Here is a 25,358-nt window from a genome sequence, read left to right on the forward strand (position 1 = left end):
TTCCTGCTGTCACCCTTTCAGTGTGACTCCCCCTACAACCATATCCTGCACTTAGGCTAACATTACATCAGGAAGTACACACCATAAATGACACACACGATCAGGATTGCTTTCTCAGAAAAATCTTCCCACAAAAAATAGTAGCTCTGAAACTCTAGAAAAGAGTGGTATACTAAACACCTTAGGAAATAATGCTAATTAGAATGTGCTTCCTACAATTCTTCAGCAGAAAAAAGCCTGCAAAAATGAGTCTGCATAAAAATGAATAAATAAATTAATATTTCAGGGAACTTGGGATATCAACAATGGTTTTGAAATAAATGTTTAATAATTTCATCACTTTGATTTAAAAAACACAGCAAGAAAGAACAAACAGCAAAGACACTATGACATGCAGTTCCCTACATAAACATGAGGAAAATTCAACAAACTTGGAGCCCCTAACTTTACAGTTAAAAAAAAAATACATCTTAGTAAGTAATTTTCTCTGGAAATATCCCAGTTAAAAACAACACTAAGTTTATGCCAGAAAATGAGAAAAATCAACATAAAATTATTCATTTTTAATTTCTTTTAAAGGCCAAGAGAATGATATATTTGGTTACCAACTGTTCTGCTGCTCAATCTGAACAGTCTTGTTAGACTTGTGCACAGTACCAAGATTTATATCTTCCTTCAGATGAGAAATTAAGATGTAGAACAAGAACTTTTATTTGATCCATGTTTAATTCAATACTATGTTTAAGTATAAGTACATTAGGTTAACAATCAGAAGAAGTAAACTTAAGGAACAGTAAAAGGGCAATTTCTTCTCCGCAGATGGAGGTGACTGAAGGCTGCTATTTCCAAAAGTCAAACCATACACTTAAAGATTATATCACTGTAACTTAAAGTAGTCTATATATTTTCAAAAATAATTCTATTTTACATGGCAACAGTGACCTACCTTTTGGAAGGATCTTTTTGAAGGCATAATGAGATTAGTTTTCTAAAGGATTTGCCATACTTTTTCATCATCTCCTTGTCCTCTACACCTGTCTCTAAAGTGGGAGGGTCATTTTGAAGCGTTAGCATTAACACCTAAAATAAACCCAAAAATGAGGTGTCATAAGCAAAACCAATTTGAAATGTAGAAATTAAAAGAAAAAAAAACATTCCACAGAATACATCTATTTAGATAGGAGAAATTAAAAAAAATACTCCACAGAATACATCTATTTGGATACCCTGAGTTGCTATTGAAAGTGAAGTACTATTAACTATCTAGCAGCATTAATAACACAGCTAACAGCATTAACAATTACAAAGTGATTGTTACTTTCATAGGAGGGTATTTGTGATAAGGTGCTGCTCCTGTTGCTAACTCAATGGCTGTTATCCCAAAACTCCACATATCGGCCTTGAAGTCATAACCTCGCACCTGCAACAGAACCAGAACAGAAAACCAAGGTGGTAATGTCTCAAGTTCCAAATTAAAAGACAAAATGTTTTAAATTTCTGATCAGCATTAGAAATACCTGCTCCATTACTTCAGGGGCCATCCAACAGGGAGTACCAACAAATGTTTTCCTTACTTTGTTACGAGTAACATCACCTCCAGTTGCTAAAAATGCACTAACACCAAAATCTGGGAAAGAGGAGAAAAGTTGAAATCTGTTAAACTGCCAATAGTAAAGCAAAAGTTTCACATTTTAGAAATAAAGTCAGTTCCTGAAGGAAAGCTTATAGAAAGTCTCCATTGCAAAGTTGACCTTTGCACCACAACACGCTGTTCATGAAATGCTATGGAATAGAAGGTACAGTTTTATCAGGGAAATCCACAGTAAAACATCCTCAGGCTTAACCTCACAGTATGCATCTTCCTGGATAAAGTTGCAAAGGACTCCATCTGTCACCTAGGGTTTTCAAATATTCACTTTGTGCCAAGGTTTGCATCTGCTATTGTTCAAAGACAAGAAGTTTCTTCTGCATAGCAACTAAACATGAATGTGCTTTGAACAAGAGAGAATACTTTATGTAATTTCAATTCTCATGGGAATTTGACAAACCAAAGGCAATCAGAAAAGCCATCACTAATATGTACTTAATAGAAGACCAGGACATGAATAGTTTTCTCCAAATTCTGAAATAGAAGAAAAAAAACCCCAAAGGCTCAGTGTTCTGTTAATCCGTTACTACATCAATGACAGCTGTACGATGTAGTAACATCATACAGAGGGAGAGGTAGGTGTGTAAGTGGAAGAAAGAGCAGGTTCCCAATGTATGTAGGAATACTGTCAACTTTGAATGGAGCTATATGAAGAGTATTTTCAACTGTACTAGTTACAATCCAGTTATACTGAAATAGAGTATTTCACTATAGACTTCAATTTATTCCCTAATGCTTTCCTGTTTCTATCTGATTTTAAGGTTGAAAAGAAAACACCTCCAGTAATTACAGAAAAATGTAGTTTTATCATTATTTGACACTGGTATATTAAAGCCCTTAAAACACATGTTTACATGGTACTTTGAAAGCATTATTTATATAAAAATTACAACTTCTGTCTATAGCCATTTTTATTACTGAGGGCTCTCAGCGCTCAGTCACCCTCTATAGACTGTGGGAGGCCTGGCAGTGTGCTGGGGGAAGGGGCAGGTATCACCACCTGCTCCCATTGTTTTCCAAATCATCTGATACCAGCCTGAGAGATGGGATACGAGCCTGGCTCTTACGAGACCAAATAATTCAATTCCTACAGATTACAGCTCAAGAAGCACATCAATGCACTCAGAGGACATTTAAGATGCTAAACTGTATCCAACAGATATCACTGCCAGACAAATGGCAGATATGCTAAAAATAATTCTCAGTGAGATATATCTCTTACATCTCAGTGACCAGTAAATTTATAGTCAAAGTCCTTATGATGGACAGTACACACAGATTGTTGGATCCCTAAGAACTATTACAATTACTTGCAGAAAAAAATGAAATTTACAGAAATATCAGCTTCTACCATTTGCAAGCTGTTTAAGGTGCATGGGTGAATAAAATGGAAACATTAAAAGGACATTAGAAAACTTCCTTATATATTTGATGTGACACAGAGAAACATGGAATAATTTCTGAGTCAAGTATCATTAATCAAGAATCCTGAAATCTGAAACTGGATAACTTGTGGCTACAAAACCCCAAAAGGAATAGTTAAAAGCCAACAGAAAACTTTCCCCCTTGATACCAGTTGCCCCTGATCCAGCTGCAATTACCTTTTGCTTTTATTTATTCATTACTCTACCACCATCATTACCTGCTATTTGTACAGAGCCATCCTCACCCAGTAGAATGTTGCCAGCCTTCAAATCTCTAGAATGTACAAACAGGAGTTAGCATGAAAGCACATACTGTGCATTTTATGCAAACAAATAAATATTGCACACTGAATAGTTTCACAAGATAGCATTTTCAAATTTAAAACAGAAAAAGGAAGCTGTAAAATGTACCTGAATAACATTAAAACAGAGTGCAGAACTCAAACTCTAACAAATTTTCACATATAAAGGACCAGAATTCAGCTCAAGCATAAAGGAGCAGAATTCAGGTATAGATTTTAAGAAGGTAGATATTTAGGTTCAAAGTCTGGTTTACTACCTTTTATAAATATAGTCTCACAAACTAAAGCTTTCAACAAGCTACAGTCAATTGTGAAAATGCTTTTCACTATGCATATGCTCCTACCTGTGAATTTGCCCATTCCTGTGTAGATAGTCTAAGCCCTCCAAAACTTCTTTAAGAATTGTTGCTATTATGGGTTCTTCAAGCACACCATTTTTGTGCTCTCCTCTGTTGACAATATACTTTATTATATCAAGCATTGAACCTGTATTACAGATCCAGGAGAGAAAAAAGCATATACAAAGCATTATCATATCAGATTCCTTAGAAAGCTGTATTTCTTCATTCTTTCTATGCTACTGCAATTTAAATCTTAGCATGTATGTGTAAATGCTCCATGTAACTAGCTCTTAGAATAAAGCACACCACTAACCAATTCAAACGAGATACAGAGCACTGCTTTTTGTCAAAAATACCATAACACTTAATAATCCATTAGAAAGATCTGCTAACACTTGCAAAGCAACCACTAATTAAAAATTCAGGAGTACCCCATATTTAAACAGATATGTACTGCTAAGATCTTGGTTTATGTACGGTTCATGTATTCACGATGTAAATACACAGCTGCAACTTTGGAAGGAGACAAATGCAAACAAATGATAACATTCCCAGTGACATATAGTTTGACATTGAATCTCAGTTATTATACACTTCAAGGCTTTTAATGGAAACATTTCTTTAATCCAAGCACTATTCAACAGCTCACAGTAAATTCCTGTCATTAATCACTTGTTTCTGTCATGGTCTATGCTTGATTTTGCTTGAACTGACCAATTCAACCAAATGTGACACAACAAGTGCTATGAGCACTTCCCCTCCTTATTTTCCAGCATCATGGTGAAGCAGCCTGCTGCCATCAAGACTAATCTTGAACAACATCACATTACAACCAGGACCATCACATCTTCTTCTGGGGCCTCTCTTTTCTGAACTGCAAGCACATTAAGTTCAGCCTCCTTTTTCCTCTTTCAGAACTAAATAAGAATTTTATACCAGTAGCTATTATCATAAAAAAATGCAATGAGTGTTTGGTTAGCTTACACAATAAAAAGGATGCAATATGTGTAATACTTGGCCTAGGATGGATCTTGCTTGAATTAGGAATGAGTAATACTCATTATGAAATCAGATATATATGCATTTTTATAAAAATACAGAGGACTCTAGAGAAACTCCATAAAAGATCACACTGACAGAATTGAATTAATTCCAATCAGTTTTTCCTACACAGCCTTAATAGAGAACTTTGATAAATTGGTTCAGAATGAAAATTAAATTCTGTTTATATAACTACTGTATTTCTGTAATTCTTATCCTGTCCTATGAATATAGATATACAAACTTGGTAAGCTTGCACATTCTTCCTTAACATGCCTACATCTTGAGGTTCATCCTATGTAGTGTCTACCCCTTTCTCATTAGTTTAGCTCAATGAATTCACAGGTGGTACATTAGGAAAAAAAATCCTACAATTGCCTTACAGCTAAACAAGTAAAACCAGTAACTTACCCCCACTTAATAGCTTCATAACCAGCCACAGTTCATCCTTCACCACAAAAGATGTGTAATAGGTCACCACATTAGGGTGATTGCACTGACTCATTGCTTGAATTTCTTTCTGTGAGAAATACAAAGCCCAAAACAACAGAGACAGTTATCAGTTTGGCTAGTATAAAGTTTAATTTCCAAAGTGAAATACTATAACAGAACTAAAGTATGAACAGAGTATGCATCAAGGCATTAAAACATTTCAATTTACCTAAAGATCTGCATGCAAGAAAAAACATTATTGCTAAGAACACGAGGGAAGTTTGGCCATGAGATACAGGCATAGCTACATCACTTTTCTCCTGAGAACAGCAAAGAAATTACTGTTAAAGTCTCAAATTCACAGTAAGCAATGAAGAATGAGTAGTCTCCAAGAGTTGAAGGTGTGGGTAGAGGCTGGACAACAAAATGCAAGGAAAGATCAAAATCTACTGCATTTTCTGTTCAAAAGGGATATGAAGAATAGAATGGGAAGAGGTAGGAAAGGAGGAAGGAAGCCGTCGAACAAAGGACACAGCACCACTGGCTCAGCTGCTGTGGGACAGACAGGTAGACACCAGAGCCACACAAGTAAACAGAAATAGATAAAAACCACTATTACAGGCCAAAAGTCATAGGAAACAATTGACTAGAGGAACACAGAGTCACTAACAGATGCACAACGTGGCACTACCAAGTAACAGCATCTATGACACGCCACAGCTGTACACATTAAGAATGACTGTCTTGTATCTGTTAATTCAAGCAGAGTTCTTTTTCTATTCACTCTTTCACATAATTGTTCTGTAACACCTTTCTGGCCGCTCTCATTCTTCTGCCAATCCTTACATAGGAGCATGAGGCCTCTTCTGTACCACAGGCTTTGGCCTCACACCAATTTAAGCTGCCCCAACCCTACTTCTCTCTCTCTACCTCCAGCCACAGAGCCCCAGTCCCCCCCTGGTGCTAGAGGACACACTCCTGGAGGGTGAGCCAGTCTGGAAGCCAATCCAGCTAAAACAGCTCTTCCTCCTCTCCTCTCTCTGAAAAGCAACTGTTTGAGGTGAACTGTTTCTCTCTGACTCAACAGTACTTGTACAAGTTACACACTAAGCAGGTCCCACTTAGGTTGATTAAAGCTGCCACAAGTGCCATTTTCAACTTTAAACTTCATTTTAGCAATTGTTTGAAAGAGGTTCTTTGTTATTTGCAATGTATTCGAAATCATAGCTGGTTTCTAACAAAAAGTTAATTATATGTATTAAAGACTGGGATTTAATCTCACGGTGATTGTAGGAAACTATTAAATTCAGGCTGTAGTTTGACACACATTTCAGCTTGTTCTGCTGTCCAAAGTCCTCCTCCTTAGACAATTTCTGAACCATGAAACACAGATGGAAGAATGCCTGGATAATGAATCAATGAGCCTGAATAATAAGAGCAATTTGCAAGATAGCTCCCTGTCATCCCCCAGAAGACAGTAGGTGAAAGAGAGAAGACAGACATGTAGAGTACATTTCTCTCTCCTAGAAGACATGTCATCTTAAACACAAGTCAAATTACTGCCTCATGTTCTTAATTCAGCTACCCATTCCAAACCTTAACTGTAACTTCCCCAGTCCTGGTTACTATTTCATTTCTTACACTCTGTTATTGTTTTCCTATGCTGGTAATATAACAGTGACTCAAAGTCCAGCTGACACCACTGGGCAAAAATGCATCTCATCTATTTTTCTCAGACATTAATAATGCAGAAATGTGACTAATTGACTGAGATAAGCTTCACTATCTTTAACTGAAAAGTGTTTTGAATATTTTACCTCCCAGCATCAGCTCATGGGCAACAACTGAGCTACCACAGTAACCACTGCCAAAGGCACCTTGCGTCTCAGCTTTCATGACTTTTTTTTCAAAGAGTCTTTGCAAAACAAAAATAAACAAACAGAAAGCACCTCATGAGAGATAAGGGATGAAATTTTAGTCAAGAAAGAATTAAATCATTTCAGACATGTGGTTCTAGGAAACTCCTATCACAAACAGAACAGTAACCCTCCACAGACTTCATCTATTTGGCTGTGGCCGTCAATATGCACAGGTGAGAAAAAAAAGAATTCATTTAAAATACACTGCCAGGGAAACAGGTTGCAGTAGAACATTCAGGAGAAAACACTGGAGCTTTCTTCACATTTATGTCACCTCAGACATTCAACAGCAGCAAAGAAGCAACAGCAATTTAGGAACAGCAATTTAAGCCTCTCCCTCATCCCTCTCTTCCTCCTGCCTTGCACTAGCACAGGCATTTGCGTGCTTCACCAGGCAATAGGCCCAGGTTAAAAGCTAACCTCTTTCAGCCAGGTTACTCCTGATCCAGTTTCACAGAGCAGCTGCATAAAAATATCTTTCAGCCTAAGGGCAGGTGGGTGACACAGTTAATAAGCAACTGCGAGCCCGCTCCTTTCCGTGCTGGGCTGCAGCAGCAGCAGGCAGGGCCCAACACCGCAGAAACGCCTACAGGCTGGAAAATCCCTTCAAGCAAACAATTCTACACAACATTCTGGAGTTTGTGGGCTTGAGGGTTTCATTGTTTTAAGAAACTGGAGGTAAAAGAATAGGGAGGATACCCAGTCAGGACAGTACTAAGGACAGGACTTTTCCCTTGGCTTAGGGGGTAAAGTTACACTTAGGTTACAATAGTGAGAACACAGGACATTGCAGGAAACAGAGTATCAAATTTCAGGAGTTTGGCAGTTTGTGTAACCTCAGTAATATTTAAACTCCCTCCCACACTGCCTTTCTATTTTAATTGACACTGGCCCAAATCCTGTCTGCTTGCACGGGTTGATGCATTTCCACTTCTCTGAAGGCCACACAGCTGAGAACTTGTGAAGAGTGCCTGTGCACAGCATTCGTAAGCACTCTGCACCATCATTTTAAAAAACAGCATGTTCAGAGAACAGACAGTTTTAGAACGTTCCTGGGCCAACAAAAACTGTTTCATCAGAAAAATAAGTGATTAAAGACTGATTAGGCTCAAAATTTTTAGACTCAAATTCTGCCAAAAACACAGGAACATCTTAAGTACTATCAACTGAAACAAAAATGTTAGTACAGTTGTAACAAGAGTTTTTTGAAGGTCAATTATGCCTTTTTCCAGAAAAAGTCCCTATTTTTCAAATAAAATTTGAAAATTTCTCTAATAGAACTGAGTCATAAGTATACTGAACCTCACAGAAAAAAAGTTAATTATGTACGTGTACGCATGCACATATGTGTACACACCTCTATAGCTCTCCTAAGCAGGACCCAGGAAAATCCCAATTCATGTTCAGATCAAAACAGATCAACAAATTAAAGAAACAAAAAATATGAGCACAGAAAAGCAAAAATTGACTTATGTTTAAAAAAAAAACAAAAACAGATGGTATGGACAGTTCTCTTTGTACCAAAAGAAACCAATATAGGATCAAAAATTCAAGACCTACTGCCTCATTTAACAGACAGTGGAGACATGTCAACAGTAAAGACACTCAGGCATTTGGCAAGGTAACTTTTTACAAGCTTGTAACTAACTGCAATCGTTTCTCCAGACCACAAGAATTTCTCTTGCAGATTTCTGGCAGTTTTGTCTGGTTTTGCTTGTTTGCTTGTAATTTTAATTCTTAATTCCCAGTATTAGTTCAAATTCTAACCAAAAATTTCCAATTCTGACCAATTTTTCTTACAATTATTAGCATTTATCTTTTTGTAGAAATGTTCTTTGGGGACTGTAGCTGTTAATAGGTCATGCACAGCATCCCACCTTGGGCTTAAGGACAGTTCAGAATTTGTCTTTCGAGTTTTCAGTTGACAGAATTCTCACTACCTCAGAAGTAACTTCCACTACCACAATCCTCGTAAAAAGCACAACAATATTGCATACAAGCGGTCACATAAACTGAAGGCGAATGCCATCAATCACCAGGGGAAGAGCATTTTGGGTCCTCCACTGTAAAAAAGCCATTTTTATCTGAAGAAACTGGACGGACCATACCCTCTGTATCAAATTCAAGATATCTTTTGCACTGGCAATTCCCTGCTGAGGAGATCATTTCCTTCAGAGGCAGGAATTTCTGCATTAGAAAAAGCCCACAGTCTCTAGGCTGTAGTATAACCTGTGGAACAGAAGAGAGTGTTCTCACTTTTAGAATGGTTTTGTGTCCTTCAAATCTTGTTATGCTGCCTATACATAAACACACATTAGTCTTACAAGCGCCTATCTAGGAGCATTAGAAAGCAATAGGTTTTGTGTTTCAATAGTTCTTTGTGAATTTTCTGGATTGGCATAACCAGTGCAGAGGAAAAACCCTTGCAGTTCCTTTACAAATGGCTTGTTACAGGTCCCTTTCTTCTCTGACCAGTGGCCCAAACAAATAATATTCTTCAAACATTCTTGTTACGCCTATCTGATAAATGTGTGTTACTAGCTTTAACAAGAGTTTCCTTGTGTAGATGGCTGTGCAGCCATTCCTCCTTTTCTCCTTAAAAGTTATCATTATGAAGTGATCCAACATGTTTTGGCGCTTCAGACATTTTAAGGAGACTTACTAAATTTTTTCTTTGTTTAACCAAAGGAAAACGTATCTTTCCGCAGTATTAAAAAAGAGAGATATCTAGACAGTAATCGCTTAAAAACTGAGCTTCCAGAAAACAAGAGTTTAGGGTCTTCCCACAGTTATCCCAAGTTGATTATCCCAATATTAAAGTTTGCATATGTTGTTTTTGTGACATGAAAAAATATGCATTAAAAAATTATATCTTTAGGGAATGGTATAAGTCTTTAAGATTATTTTCAAATCCTTCTCTCATATCCTGCATAAAATTCTACCCTCACTCTTGGACCAAGCAAAAAGAAGTCAAAACAGAAGGTAAGTCTCCATGTAACATACTGCCCCTTTATTTACTTACAAGTAATTCATCCATACTTGTTTGGCATTTTTCTAAGTTGATCCTCTTTATTGCTACACGTTCTTGCCTGGGTTTGCAGAGTGCTGCCTGGACAACTGCTGTAGCACCGCTACCTGAAAAAAGGCAGGAAAGGAACAGTCTGAGAGATCAACAGATATTCACAGATGAGGTAAACCAGCGACCAGCATGAGAAGCCCATACTGACAAAGAACTTCAAAGGTGCTGTTTATCCTTTTTCAGTGCTTTCTCCACATGCATACCTTTCCACCAGCAAGACACCTTTCACACATCTCAGATGGAAAAGAAAAACCTGAAAGTTTCTTTTCCATATACCACAAAAAATTACAAAGCAAATGATTTCAAATTATGTGCTCATTTATCAAGACATAACAACCACCTCAATGCATTTCATAGTTCATTACACTTCTGTCTTTGGATACAACTGTTTTAATCAAGAACATGACCTGCACAGTTGATACATGGAGGGGTGGGTACTGTGCTTTATCAATTGCTTTTTTTTTCTGTACTTTTAGACCAGTCCCCATTTAACCAGGTTTTTTGCTCCCCTATCCAATGAACAGAAAAAAAACCCCAGTAAACTGTACATGCCAAATCTTCTGCAGTTCCACCAGTGTTCGTGCTCATTCATCACAACTGGAGTAACACCCTACAAGGACCATGCTGATCCTTGTGAAGGGCACAGGAGGCACAAGTACCACAGCAACAGTGAGAAGATGCAGGTTACTGAATGGCCCAGCAGAGAAAGTCACTCATGTTTACTTGGCATGCAAATCACATAGGGTCACACAACTATGCTGGTAACAAAGCCCAGGGGAATTGAACAAATGTGGGGCGAAGAAATAGAATAATTTTCTCTAGAATGCTTTATTTGTGAACCACAGGAGTAAAAGGCATTGTTGCTTCTTTTATCAGGCACCCACTGGCATTGACTCAGTCAGTATTGCCTCACTAAATTAATGAAATGATTGCCAGTAATATTCAGAAGGAGTTTTGCTCAAGTTGCACATCTTGTTGCCACATCAAATATAACAATGTGTGCTTCCTCAAAAAAATTACATTGTGCTCATGCATGCAGAAATCTAAAAGCTCCCAACAAGCTTCTACCCATAATTCTAAATATTTCAATATAAATCATGGATTTCTGGTAAGTCATTTGAGCAACATGTTATATTGGCCTGCTTATAAGCTATGTTCTATTTATTTGGCATGTCCTAGATGAATACAAATTGTGAACAAAAAGCCTTTTGTTATCAAGCTCTACAAACGTGGATTCAGTTACCAGCCGACTTAAGAACAATTGAGAGCTTTTCCCTCTGCACATCTGAAAACAGCACCAACAATACCTCATGACTGAAAGTTATTGTACATGTTTTAATTGCTATTTGCTTAGCTATTTTCATGTGTTGTTGGTTCACATGATGTTTTCACTCAAATCACAAAGCTTTTTAACTGCATATGAATTTTGTGTCAAAATTCTGAGCTCATCTTTAAAAAAAAAAGTCTCTTTAAAAAAACCTCTCAACAGGACTAACTAGTCATGTTTCTGCAGGATGTGGTCACAGACAAATATTGACATGTCCTGTTCTGTCTGCTTACAGAACAAAGCCTTTAAAAATTCCAATAATGTAGGTAATAAAAGAATTAAGATATTTTAAAAATTAAATAAGACATCCCAAGGAAGAAACCACCAAGTCAGCACAATTCAACTAAGGTTAGACTCATATACATCACTTTAATGAATTCGTCTTTCAGAAGACATAAAGACACAAATCCTGTCATTACTTTGACTACACAAACGTACATTGAAACAGGAGAAAGTATTTTTAGCTATTAAGTATACAGGAAAAAAAGACCAAGATTTTCCTTATGTATCTTTTTCATCTATGCTAGTCGTTCTATCTACTTGCAGAAAACAACCAAGATCTTTGCTTTTAACACAGATTTATATACAAAAGCCTCTAAAAAGACAAACAAAATAAGCATACAAAGAATTTATTCACCCAATGCCATGATAAAATCTTGACTACTTCCTCAAGTTAAATGACAAAGTAACAGTTCAAAACATTTTGGAAAAATTCAACTACAAAAAAAAGTATACTTTTATGTGTTTTCTTCTCAGACAAAGGTGACTTGCAATGGGATGTTCTTCACCACATGACTAAGATGTGCTGACAATGCAAAAGGTTTTTTAGGTTTAGAGTAAAGCCAATGTACCTAGTTTCTTCTTTCTCCAGCTTTTCTAATCCTCTACACAATACACTAGTTTGAGAGTAAAGTCAAGTTGTGCAGTCTTCTTGGTTCGACCTATGTACATATAAGACCTGCTTGAAAAAGCAGTTTCACACACTGAAGCAGGAGCCAGACACTGAGTAGCTTTATGCCCCCTTCCTCTTAAAGATGTTCTCTCCTTCTCTGGCTCACAAAGTGAACAACCAGGGATAGAGATAAGGAAAACCTGCAGCTTTCATATCTGGTCAAAAGGCTCCATAGGAACAGCTATTAGAGACCAGGTTACCTAAATAACCATTTCAGTTGAGAGGTAACAGAATACAGAAGTAATGAACCTATCATACAGTGAAACTAAATTGTCACAAGCAACCATTCAGCATAACAAATTAGGATCACAGAAAATGATTGCATAGAATAGATTACAGTCAACCATTCCTTGTCAGAAGGTAGGGCTTCTTCAGATACACTGAGCCTTGCAAGTCTTCCAAAAGCCTCAAAGAAGAGAATACTAACTACAACATAAGCAAAACAGACAGGTTTAACACCCAGTCTCTGTTTAGGAAACTGATATAGTATAATGAAAGCTCAGGTTGCATAAACTATGAAGCCTTTACATCCAGTTGTCTCCAGCAGAACAAAACAAAAGGATTACCCATGGTCATACTCAAAAAAAACCCAGCTTTGTAAGAACAATGGGCTTTTCCACTACTGGAAAAGTCATTTTGCTACAGACAAGTTCTCTCTGCCAATTTCAAAAGTTAGCAGTGAAACAATGCAATTTCAGACCACATCAAGATGCTTACTACTCCCATTTCACAACAGACGACAGGTCAGAGTTTCATCTTGCCCTGGTGTTTTTGCTGCCATCCTCTCTAGTGTGAGCATGCCCTTACAGCCAACCTGTCCCTTCATGCTACAGACCATGTACTCCGTACCAATCCCATCCTCAATGCAACAGAGCCATTAGAATTGCTTTTAACCATCTGGATTCACACAATAGAAACCTTCTCAAGAGCTACTTCATATGTGCACACTGCACCTCTTCTGAAAGGATGTAACCTAAAAGCAGTTTTCTGCATTCCACTTTGCACATACCTCACAGAGAGCATATAAAAACTCCACAAATACTCACCTGGGATTGAAGTTTACCCAAACAAGTTCCTTCAAGTTGTTCTAAATTTGACATAAAGGTATTTTTCCCTCTCTCATTCTTTTAAAAACATGAATTTAACCCCTGCAGAACCAGACTCGACAAAGAGAAGAAGGATATTTGACATAAACCTTCTACTTTTAACTGCTCTCCACTAGTCAAGTCTCAAAAACACAGTGAGCTGAGATGGTTGGACCATATTGCACACGCCCACATCCTTCATACAAGAATGTGACACTTTATTTATTCCATTATTGCTAAAGGTCTGATACTTTCCACTTATCATGGCACAGTAACTGTATTCAAAATAGACCACAAACATTTCTTTTCAATTTTGTTCTTCTCATTAAAAACAAAAGCCCATTAGCCCATAATGACTCAAGTCTCTCTTTTAGTGGCTCAGTGTTAGTCTCTACAGTATTTCAGCACAAACTTCTTAAAGATCTCTGCAGTTTAGGTCACTCTAACAAAAGAGACTTTCCCCAATACTACGCTGGTTCTAATTTATGAAGAGGAGGATGAAACTTGTTGATAATGGTAAATTTTCTTGTTAACTAGGTATCTGAAGGGCTAGAGAACAGTTGCAATTGGAGAAGACTAAATATCTCATCTCAGAATCTATAAAGTCTTCTATACCAAGCTATGCCACCTGCATTTTTGTACACTTCTGCTCCCCCAACCTACAGAAACCTCCTAATAATATTTAATCTCCCATGACATCCTAGTTTTGAAGAACCCCCCTAGGTAACTCTTAAATGTAACTCCTATACAGTGTAACTGCAGGATTCCTTTTGCATGGAGCAGAATGCATTTGTGCACAAATCTAGATTAGGTTTCTACTCATGAATACATGTGGAGTTTTTAATGTAAGATACAAAGCACCTGTACTTATATGCAAGCTTGGAAAGGTACGTTCTATGTACTGCATGTTGCACGCAATATTGTGCAGCATATTTCCAGCATTACTAAATGTGTTATGAACCAATCAGCCCTTCAAAATATTCCATAGCAGCAGTGGGCTGAACCAGTCTCTTCAGTTTCGAAAGAATTAATTCTGTTGGTGGCAAAGCAATACTTTTGGTTAACAAACAGAGAGCAAAGAATATTTAATTCTTTTCGGTTGCTAGATTTTACTCCACAATACTCTAGACAACTTTCAGTATTACTCACTTTCTTTCATATTACTTCCACTGATTAAAATAAGTTATAAATCAGCCAGGTAAAGCTCATTTACACCTCCATACTGAGCTCTAAATCTTTTGGAAATTTAGCTTCTTCACAGAAAATGAGCCATTATTTCCCGTTACATCTTCGCATGACAAATACTTGAGTTCTTAAGAAGCTCACAATAATCATTCCTTCCCTAACAATTCCTGCCCACTTTGTGTTCTGAATTCATGCTGGGATCAAATCTCTCTCCTTATAGCTCACTTGGATACTACTTTGCTTATCCTAGCACTTATGATATAATTCAGTTAAATACACTAAGTGTTACATGAAATCAGTGCCCACACCTAGAACTGCTACTTCTGCATTTTTAACATTCAAAGATTGATCTCTTTAATTCCTCAATCAATTTGTTTTGCAGTTGGACATTTTAAAACATCACTATTGCGGCTACAGAACCAGTGGGTTACTAAATTGTTGTATTTACCTTTTTGTGGGAAATTAGCTTACACAAAATCTGAGATCTAGCTGAGATCCCATACTACTTTTTAAAAGCCCATTTTATAAACAATCCAGAAAAACCTATCCAAATACACTATACAGATATTTCAGCGATTGCAGAGAAGTCATAAATAGCCTAAATGCTGATGTCAAAATGATTATGCATCATAGAAAAGTTCTATGCAAGTGTTAAGACAACCTGTGCTAAAGCTAAGAAAAAGCAAGCTTCAGCATTAGCCAGATATCATTCTCCATACAGAAGGAAAAAGGCAGGGGGATTCACAAACAGCAATAAACCCCCACATGCAAGAAAAACAGCCACAGGAGGAAATTACCTAGCTTTCTGAGATAGTCTCTTTATTAACTCACTAAAATAGTAAAAGAATTGGTTATAATAAATGTTTTGCCTAGATAAATTACAGAAAATATTTTGAGGTTTACTGTGTTATAGCTCCATGTCAAATCTTCAGAACAGAATAAAATTTTCTGCCAAAAGCACATTAAATAGAACTATTTTCTTGAACACAGAGGCTACTAGCATCAGAGTATAGCAAATACGTGTCAATCACAAACTAATTATTCAGGAAATATGACAAATTGGAACTGAACAAGAAAGTAGAGAAGCTCTACTAATGATCTGGAAAATACAAATCTTACTTCCCTCCATCAGAGAGCTCAGACACACTATATTGCAGGACCTCTTCTGAAACATCTTTCTTATCTGAAGAACAATCAGCTATCAACACCAGCCATGGGTAAAAGAATGTTACGAGTTCTACTGTCACTGACAAAAGTATTTAAGAAATCTGTAGCTAGAAAGTGAAACCAGATATATGTAGATCTGACATAAGTTTTTTTTTTAATAGTGACTGTGTTCAGCTTTAAAATATAATATCAGCCTAAGTGATGGCTTTTTGCTTTCAGACACTTTCTTGTTAAGGAGACTTTTGCCTAGAGCCATACAGAGCTCAGCACTTGTCAGCTTGATACAAGGCCATCAACACACTAAGACTAGACTGAGAAGTTCAAGGATGACCATTAACTATGTTTGAGACACTCAAGTAAACCTTTCATGGAAATGTCAGCATCACAGCTGGTAAGGAAAACTTAAACAAAAGCAGTTCACTTTCAGTTGTTGTTATTTTCTCCCTGACTTGTCCTTTAAAATAAGTGAGTCATGTAAATAAAGTTGAAACGGAACTGTCAAGGGAAACCCCCTATTATAAACATTACTCAAGATTAAATTCCCTTTGCTCTGCTCCACATCTCAATTATCTTCATAAGAAGTTTTATTTACAGGTGATAAAAATATATATCAAAAAATCCATAATCACCACTGTTTGAGACTTCAGAGTTATCAGAACTGGAATTTGCATTGTGGAAACATCAGGATAGGACTGGTGTGACCCACAGGCCCTGCTCCTGACCCCTTGTAATGTGACTGGCGTAACTAACACCACCGTCATAAGGCAAGCAGGAATTCCCTGGGACTGGACAGGTGACATATTCATTCCTTTCCCCTTTATTCTCAGGCACTGAAGGGCCTGTGAACCAAGTAGACAAACCAAACAGATTTCTCCTTCCCCTCCCTCCCAGCTTCAAGATTCCTGGGGATCATGGGGATCACTCCCTCTTGTACAGCACTGAACATCCCAGATCCCAGTGCTGGTGATGAACCCATCACTGGGAAGTACAACAGCACAGAAAGTACTAGAACTGCCTGTAACATCAAGCACTTACAAGCGCTGAGTAAGGAACTTGGACTCAAGTTGCTGGTAGACAGTGAGACCCATGACCCTTGTGGCCAGAGATGCCACAAGGCATCACCATCTGCTACCTCTGAGGACTGACTCATATCTTCCATGTCATCTTCCAGTCTAGATTATGATTGTTATATTGACACATCAATCAATGCATTGGGTTTTGACCCAAACTGCAGAGGGCTCCAGTCATTGGAAACAGTAATCTAAGTCATAGTAAAAGTTCTATGATACTATGCTGGGGCTGCCATGGGATAAGGACAAACATGGATGTACAGTACTCCACTTAATGTATTCAACAAATCCATATTCATTCTGCATTTTTCCAACAAAAAGCATGAAAAAGAGTGAAGGATACAACTTGATTAAGAATTTATGGATTTTATCTGCCATGTTATTATCCACTCATCCTCACTTGAAAAGAAACATGGATTCTGATCATTTCGTTCTCCCTGCTGTTTCACCATCAATATAGAAACCATTATTCAATATGCATACAACTCTAAAAATCTGGAAGGCAAAACCCATGCTGAAAATGTCTCTGCATAAGTATGGAAGAACTTGGTATCTGGTATTCACTGTGGAACCAAAAGTTTCCTTACCAGGGTACCATCAGAACTCCACAGAACCCCCTTATAAAAATAGAACAAATTGAAGATTTGCTATGCTGAGTCAGGTCTCCTGCCTTGAAAGAAACTGTTAAAAAAGAACTACTATTCATTTCTGAAGTAGCACTATAAACAAATTGTGGTGTTGATTTAGTCAGCATATTTTATTGTTTCTCATTTAGTTTGAAAGTAAACACTTGGAACAATTCTAATGCCATGAATGCAGTATTTTCCAAGTATTCCGGATGTCACCACATAGTGCATCATTCTCTTCCGAGAATGAAAAGCAGCAATCCACCAAAACAAAGGCATTGTTGCTACTGTAGTGTCATAAAGATCTCTAATTAGTACAGCAGTGTTGAGCTACAAATCTTCAGCTAGTTCACCCCAACAAAATGTGCCTCCTAAAATTTGAGTCTACTGTGACCACACATTACAAGCAGAAAACTTACCTATTTCTCATATATTGCTTCTCATGAAACAATGGCAGAGTTGGAGAAATATGAATACTATCATATCATCAAATTTTCATTAGGCAATTCTAATGAGGTTCCTATTATTAGTCTGAAGTGGCTTAGAGTCTGGAAGCACAAGACACTAAGAGGAATAAATTATAAGCTTAAATTCAGCACCTGTAATAAAATGTCTTCAAAGCAAGAAAGTGAGAAGGAAAAAGCAACTTTATAATTAAATGGCCATACTTCTGAGTCCAAAATGTTACTTCTCAGAAGTCTAAAGCAATAGCTTAAGTTTATGCTCTTGTTCATATTACTCATAAAAGACAGAAACCACAATTAACAAACACACAGTATTTTTCTGGTCAGTTAACTATTTTTGTACCACTACCCTGAACCAAGTATACTTGGCACACAGACATTCATTATGGATCTTGACTTTCAAGACCTTTAAGTAGACAATTCTTCTGAAAGGATGATTAGGAACACAAAAAAGCTCCAAATTTTCAGTCTGCTTCCAATTCTAATTTTTCTAAGTGCAGAAGCATAGCTCAAAAGCTATGTAATGATTATGTTACATCAGCCTATAGGACACTCAAGTTTCATCTATATTTAACTTGCAATCAAAATACCTCAGAGGCATTTAGACATCCACAGGAATAATTAGGCTAATAAAATAATTCAGAAATTGTTATTTGTAAAGATAAAGGATTAATTGAGACAGCTAATTTATCAGACTAAAGTTTCACTTATAAGGAAAAAGTAACATTTTAGAAAGAATTCTTTCCTCAAGACTTTTATACCATACCAGTCTCACCTCATTCTGCCTGATAATGTTCTTAAACTCACAAGCTTCAACCATGCAACCCTTGTGCACATCCTAAGACCTTCAAACTTAGCAAGAAACAGTAAAATCTAGTGGAGCTGTAAGGATTTCATCCCACTGGAAAGGCTGTGCTGTAAAAGGCAGAAATGCAGAAAAATCCACTCACTCAACACAGCTCGTTCTTTATTTACACAAGAAGTATCAACATATATTAAGTATGATTTTTTGGGGTTGGGGAGAAATTCACTTTTAATTCTGGGCACCAGAAAATGTCCTAGTGACATATTTGTTTTCTAAGTGCTACAAGCATGGTGGTACTCTGCAACCTCTGCTCATCCCAGTGACTTCAGCAAACCCAAGAAGTTAACAAGAGTAGCTAACTTAATTTGATTTTTAGGGTCTATTCTTTAAACATCAAGAATTACTATTATTACTGAAAGAAAAAAAAAGCTTTTATCAACTGCTGCCTTACAGTTCCGAATTATTTTGGAAGGTCAAATGGAGGAAGAGAAAGAGAGAACCAAGGCATTGCACACAAGAATTAAATATGACCTAGACAAGTAGCCACTATATGAGCCACCCAGATCTCCTTTGCATGGAGAGCTAACTGTGTTTTCCCCTCAAGCCAATCAGAACAGATGTGGTTTTGTTTCCAGTTAACAAAGAGAAGCTCCATTTGACAAACAGATTCTGGAAAAAAAAAAACAAACCCAACTGGTCTAGGACCTAAGAGAAAGTGATTCTTCACTAAAAGTAAAAAAGTAAAGCAGTTCTTAAGCCATTTCAGAACAACATCTGACTCAATCTAAAATAGCTCTGCCAGGTCTGAACTTGGCCCCTGCCATCCAAGCACAGTGCTGGTTACAAGAAGATGCTCTACTCTGAAGATACAAAGCCTTGCTGTTGTAACACTAAGCCAGAGGCAAAATCATGTAATCCCTCCAAATTCCTACATGCTCACCAGTAGAGTGGCTCCTCTTCCAACACTCAAGCAAATCCTGCAGAGCCAAGACTTGGCAGGTATTGGGCCTTTACTGTAAGAAGAACTTGGATGGAAGGGAAAGAAAAAGCATAGGGAGAAGAGAGCAACCAATAGGGAAGTAGGCAGATCAGAAGAGCAGGAAAGCATATTTTCTCTAAATTATCATTACACAGCACCAGCCAATTGCCTGATGTGTTGATATATGTTCCTTTACAGTAAACAAGGTAACTTTAAAACAACCTTAATATCCTCGTTACTTCCAATCAGGAGAAACCCAAAGGAAGCTCTTCTTTCATTTTTTACAATTTACAATCATTTTGTTTTAAAATCCACTAGATTATAAAAAAAAGGTTGAACATTGAATCGATTCAAGTTTTACTTCTATTGAACAAATGAAAACTACAGCTATGTACAACCATGTCTCCAATCAGGGCATTTGTAACATACTTACATTAAAAAAAAAGCATCAAGACAGGTCCCTTCCCCAACACTACCATGTGGAGACAAAACAAATAATTAACAACTTCAAGCTCTGCAAGCCTCATTAGCAGCACAGCACTGTGAATGTTCCACAAGGTGTTTTTAAATTGTACCATGACCACCTTTATCCTGGCAACTGAATTAAAAGCCACTCCTTATTAAAATACTAAATGGGGATTTAATATTTCCACAGTTTCTACAGATGGTTATTAGCAGACAGAAAACCAATTATTTTCCAAAACATAAAATTTAATTTACAAAATTAAGCTCTTCCTGCCAAGCTGAAATTGTATTAAGCTACAATTAATATTACAAAGGCTGTATTTAATATGTGCATGTAAAGTATGCTTAGGCTGCTGTAGTAACTTTTAAGATTTTTTGGTAAGGAATAGAATTTACTTTGGAGCAGAATTAAGGAAGATACATTTTTCTTTTTACCAAAACTTTTTGTAAAAAGACATTAGATAGCATTAAGTATTGCTTATCAAATTATGCAGACTCTCAAGCAAGAATTATGGAGGTTTTGCAAGAGCAAATACAAAATTTTGCCATAGCTTTAGTTGTTAGTGTGGAATTTCATTCAGTACGGTGATTTACTTTACAGCACATACATAAAAACTACTGCAAAAGAAAGACCTTCAAATGTTAAAAAAAAAATCCTGATTCAGCACAGAGATAAGAAATTTTGGAAAATGTGAATGAGACATGAGCATCTGATTAACAGAACAACAACAAAGAACTGTAATTTCACCTTTAACTATAGAGGCTTTTCAAAACAGTGTACAGCACTACCATCATGAACATGGGTTCTTGAGGATCATAAACAGAGATAGTCAAAGATCTCTGATAGCAACAAATATAGGAGAGTCTATTCTCTGTCAGACAAAGAGCCATTAGCAGTACATGCAGCAGGGGAGAAAAAAAAAAAGTAAATTACATACCCTAGAAGCACCACTTAAAGACCTCAGAGCTATTAACCAAGAGTGATTCTCAGGCTGCTTATAATAAGAGCAGAACAAGCTCACATACTGCCTTGGTCTACTCAAAATCCCAACACACTTGACTTAGCAACACTGCACCTTATGAGGCAAGAAACCATAAGATATTTTTAAGCTCAAAGTTCGAAAAAAAAATAGACAAACAGAAGTTCAACTAAGGTAACTTTTAAATGATTTGCAGCCAATATAGACAATCCATTTCATAAAAGTAACCTTTTATTTCAATCTAATTCTGGCTGTTTCCCAGCCAGAATAATTTTCCAAGTCAATTGCAGCAGGAGAGAAATAATATAAATTTATGATGGAAACCCAACCTAATCACAAGATAATCCACTGCTTCTCCGTAACAGAATCCACCTTCCATCAGTGCAGGATGACAATAAGTTACATCTGGGAGAGAAGCATCAACTCCAAAGTAGTTTTCCAAAATAAAGTCGAAGCTACTTGATCATGCCTAGACAAAAAAATAAAATAAAAAAACACCACCCAAAATAAAACAAAAAACCCGACCAATATTTAATGCTGCTTTGTCTCATCCACATGATGTAGGCTGAAAGGCTATTTTAGAAAAACTGAAAACTGAATAAACTGTTAATGTTGATTGCCATTTAAATGCTTTTTCTTAAATATTGATATCACTTCTGAGGAAAAAAACCTCACATGTACATGACAAATTCAAATAAATCTCAGTTATTTTATTCTGAACACTTGGTTATAAACCCAAACTGCTGAAGAACACCTCTCACAGTACCACTTTTATTAGCTGCTATTTTTTTAATCCAAGTCATATTCATCTTACAAGAAAAAAAAAATACAAAAAACAACAAAATCCCCTCTACACATATTAAAATCCACAGAGCATTTTAAAGAATTTAAATTTTAGAAAGAGATCTCCCAGGTCTTCACTAATTTAAATCTGGCTCTACCTTAATAGCAATTACAGTTCTTGTCTCTGTAACTACTGCCAGTAGGTTGGTTGGATCCTCCTTTCCTAACAATTAGGAATGCCCTTCTACCACCTAATGCTTTTATATATGGACAGCCTGTATTAGTCTGAATTAATGTAAAAGTTTCCTCTTTACACTACATATTTACAGAAAGCAATCAGTGTTTTTCTCCCACTCCAGAAAATATAAGCATCTAGGCATTAATTGGAAGAGCCTCTTCCTTGCACCAAACCTGTCAATCACAAAGCCATGCAGCAAGTCAAACAGGGAATCTGATCCAGCAGGAAAATGACCCGGCAGAAGAACTAGTTCGCTGTCAGATCAATGTGATCCTTTCAGCAGCTGCCTGTTAGAGCAGATTAAATGTATCATGAAACTGCACACAAAGAGTTTACAGAGAACTGGCCAGCCTCCTAAAAAATAAAGCAGACTTGGAATAACATCTCATAAGAAGCACTCCTTAAAGCTAGTATTTTCTCCTCAGCAGACACTTGAATCTCCCAGCCATCCTGAAGGATAAAACAGACAGAAAATGGAAAAAAATAGCTTTTTAATTGGAAATCCGTATCATGTGGCCTTGGTTTTCAATATAGCATGTGGCTAGACACAGATGAGCAATAAGAAGTGTTCATGCTCTCATAGAGAAGAAGAATAGAACTTCTCCAACTGCTAAATCCAAGGGATGGAGACAGCCCACAAGACTAACAATTATTTTCATTCCATAATCCCCACCAAAACTTTTAAAAATTCCTAAGACAGCTATTCCTGCATTTCTTTAGCTGCTAAAGAATCTGAAGTGTATTCTGTCAGGAGGCATGGTGATAAAGCATTATGGTGTATCTTTCCTCCTGCAAAGCCCAAAATGGTGCTTCACTGCATTGTTATTTTTCTCACTTAACTGGGAAAGGGCTGCTGTAACTGAACTCAACTGACACTACACAGCTCCTCAGGGAGAAGTATGTGGTGATTTCCAGAAGTGATCAGCTCTGTTTCAGCAAGAGGTAACTACTCCTGTTCACAACGTAATTAACCCTGGCATAGCGCATGCAAAGGGTTGCTGCTGAACTAAGTTCAGACTGTGTCATTCTCTCCTCCCTCAGATATAAAAAATATTCTTTAAGAGTCCCTTACCATGTTCATTAAAACCAACAATATTCATCCTACAGCCCCAAAATTATGTTAGCATGTGGTCAAACACATGGAATTTACAGGGGCCTTGGTTTGGCTGGGCTTTTTTTAGAAAGTGGGATGGGGTGTGTTCAGTTAGGGTTTTTTACTATTTTAATAGTATCCAGACTAAATTTAATCTCATAGTGAGTCTCCTGTAAATTAAGAAGGTGTTAATGAAAAGACATGTTTGTCTAAGCACAAGATTTTTTTAGTCAAGTGGTACAAAATAAATCTCAACAACTTTCAAAGAAAGTCATGGAATACACCTAAGCTTAGTGAAATTACAGCAAGCAAGTTCGGTGTGTCCACGAATCTCATTAAATATACCCTGACCTCAATTTACTCCCTAGACATTCAGTTAAATAACATCAATATTTAGGAGCACCCATAGGTAACTAGCAAAAAGTTTCTCTACAGATCAGTATCTGCAAGTCCAACAAACACCCACTCATTCAATGGATGTATATAAATATATATTAGCTGTTAGGATTACAGTTCACATATCAAAAGATACAAGCTTTTAAACAGAAAGAATAAAGTGGAAAGGAGGTTTTAAAGGAAATTCTCACACAAGCATTCTACAGGTACTGTAACAGAAAACAACTCCTATTTAAGTAACTCATATGACCCATATTACACCCTAGACAAAGATTAATCCAACACCTTTGAGGCCTTTTTCACCTTAGAAGAGGGATCTTCTCCTCAGCAGAGATACACCTTTATGCTATAGAATCACTTCCACTTGGCTAACTTTGACCTATTCCCCTGACTGAGGAAGACAATCCTCTGTCCAGTAAACCCATACTTTTGGGGGGCCTCCATAGGCAACATCTGCTCAATACTGAACACAGTCAGCCACCTCCAGGGACCTGAACACCCGAACCCTCATCAGTCCCTATTCACAGCCTGGAAGTACAAACAGAAACACAAAGGTACACCTGGATCAACGAAAAGCCATCCCATTTTAAGGAAGAAGTACTTTTCTCAACTATTTTGTACCTGCCTGTGGAAAATAAAAAAGCTTAATGACAAAACTGAACACACACAACTTCCAGATTGATAACATGAAATTCTGGTTGTCATCAGCCTGACAACAATTAGTAATTAGTGTAATACTGAAGATAATCAACAGCATCAGCAAGCAAGTCACTCGGACTTTTCTCACTTAAGTGGCCTTATTTGTAAGAAACAGCAATCAGAGCTGGTCTTTGCCATCTGCGGTGTTTGCTAGAAGTTTAAAATGTTACATACAAATAAAAGCAAGTTTTCCCAAAGTAGATCGTTAGCAACAAGCAGCATCTAGGGCAAGAGATGAAAAACTTTCCATCGCACATACTTTCAACAACAGTTAGCATTTCACAAAGCAAAATTCAAAACAACCTAATGCAAATAAAGGGAATGGAGACTGAACACATCTGATCTGCATTAGTTGGATACATGAACAAAGTGCTGAAGCACAAAACCAAGAAAGTCCCCTTCCTACAGGGACATGGGAGGGGGCCAGCAGACGGGTTAAACTTCACATGGCAAACCGGGTCAAATCAGGTTGGCTGGGGTGAAAACGAAGCTGTAATCCCCCGCTGGCCTTACGTGCCACCGACGGGCATAGGGCCGAGGGGCATAAGGAGATGCGAACAAGATGAAACAGCGAGGGAGAAGTGGAAATAGTTTAAATACGTATATACGTGTATATATACACACTGATTAAGAGAGAGTCGTCACGTGAGCAGCAGATCTACGGGTGAGATTTACCTCCCCCACGAAAGCACCGGAAAAATGCAGAGTAATCTAAGCGGATGCACGCACACGTGCGCATCCACGGACACACACAGCGTAGACACACAAAGCACACAGAGCGCATCTGCGGAGCTGCCGGGGTCCCAGCGCAGACCGGCAGGTCAAGGCTGGAGTGACGATGCACCGCAGGACAGCGGC

The 25,358-nt window shown here is 37.4% G+C and overlaps 1 protein-coding gene across 1 annotated transcript in view; it reads right to left on the minus strand.

The window, feature by feature from the left end:
• The window catches only part of STK39 (serine/threonine kinase 39), a 76,197-nt gene that overhangs the window by 48,477 nt on the left and 2,362 nt on the right, over positions 1-25,358 (minus strand). Inside the window, exons 3-10 of the mRNA XM_031058223.1 lie at positions 25,176-25,327; positions 10,130-10,242; positions 5,168-5,276; positions 3,719-3,860; positions 3,291-3,346; positions 1,518-1,627; positions 1,319-1,420; positions 947-1,080 (exon numbers count right to left, since the gene is read on the minus strand). Of these exons, the coding sequence (XP_030914083.1) occupies positions 947-1,080; positions 1,319-1,420; positions 1,518-1,627; positions 3,291-3,346; positions 3,719-3,860; positions 5,168-5,276; positions 10,130-10,242; positions 25,176-25,327 (918 nt within the window). The remainder of the gene's footprint in view (positions 1-946; positions 1,081-1,318; positions 1,421-1,517; positions 1,628-3,290; positions 3,347-3,718; positions 3,861-5,167; positions 5,277-10,129; positions 10,243-25,175; positions 25,328-25,358) is intronic.

The sequence above is a fragment of the Geospiza fortis genome, unplaced genomic scaffold (assembly GCF_000277835.1).
Source record: "Geospiza fortis unplaced genomic scaffold, GeoFor_1.0 scaffold112, whole genome shotgun sequence".
Lineage (NCBI taxonomy): Eukaryota > Metazoa > Chordata > Aves > Passeriformes > Thraupidae > Geospiza > Geospiza fortis.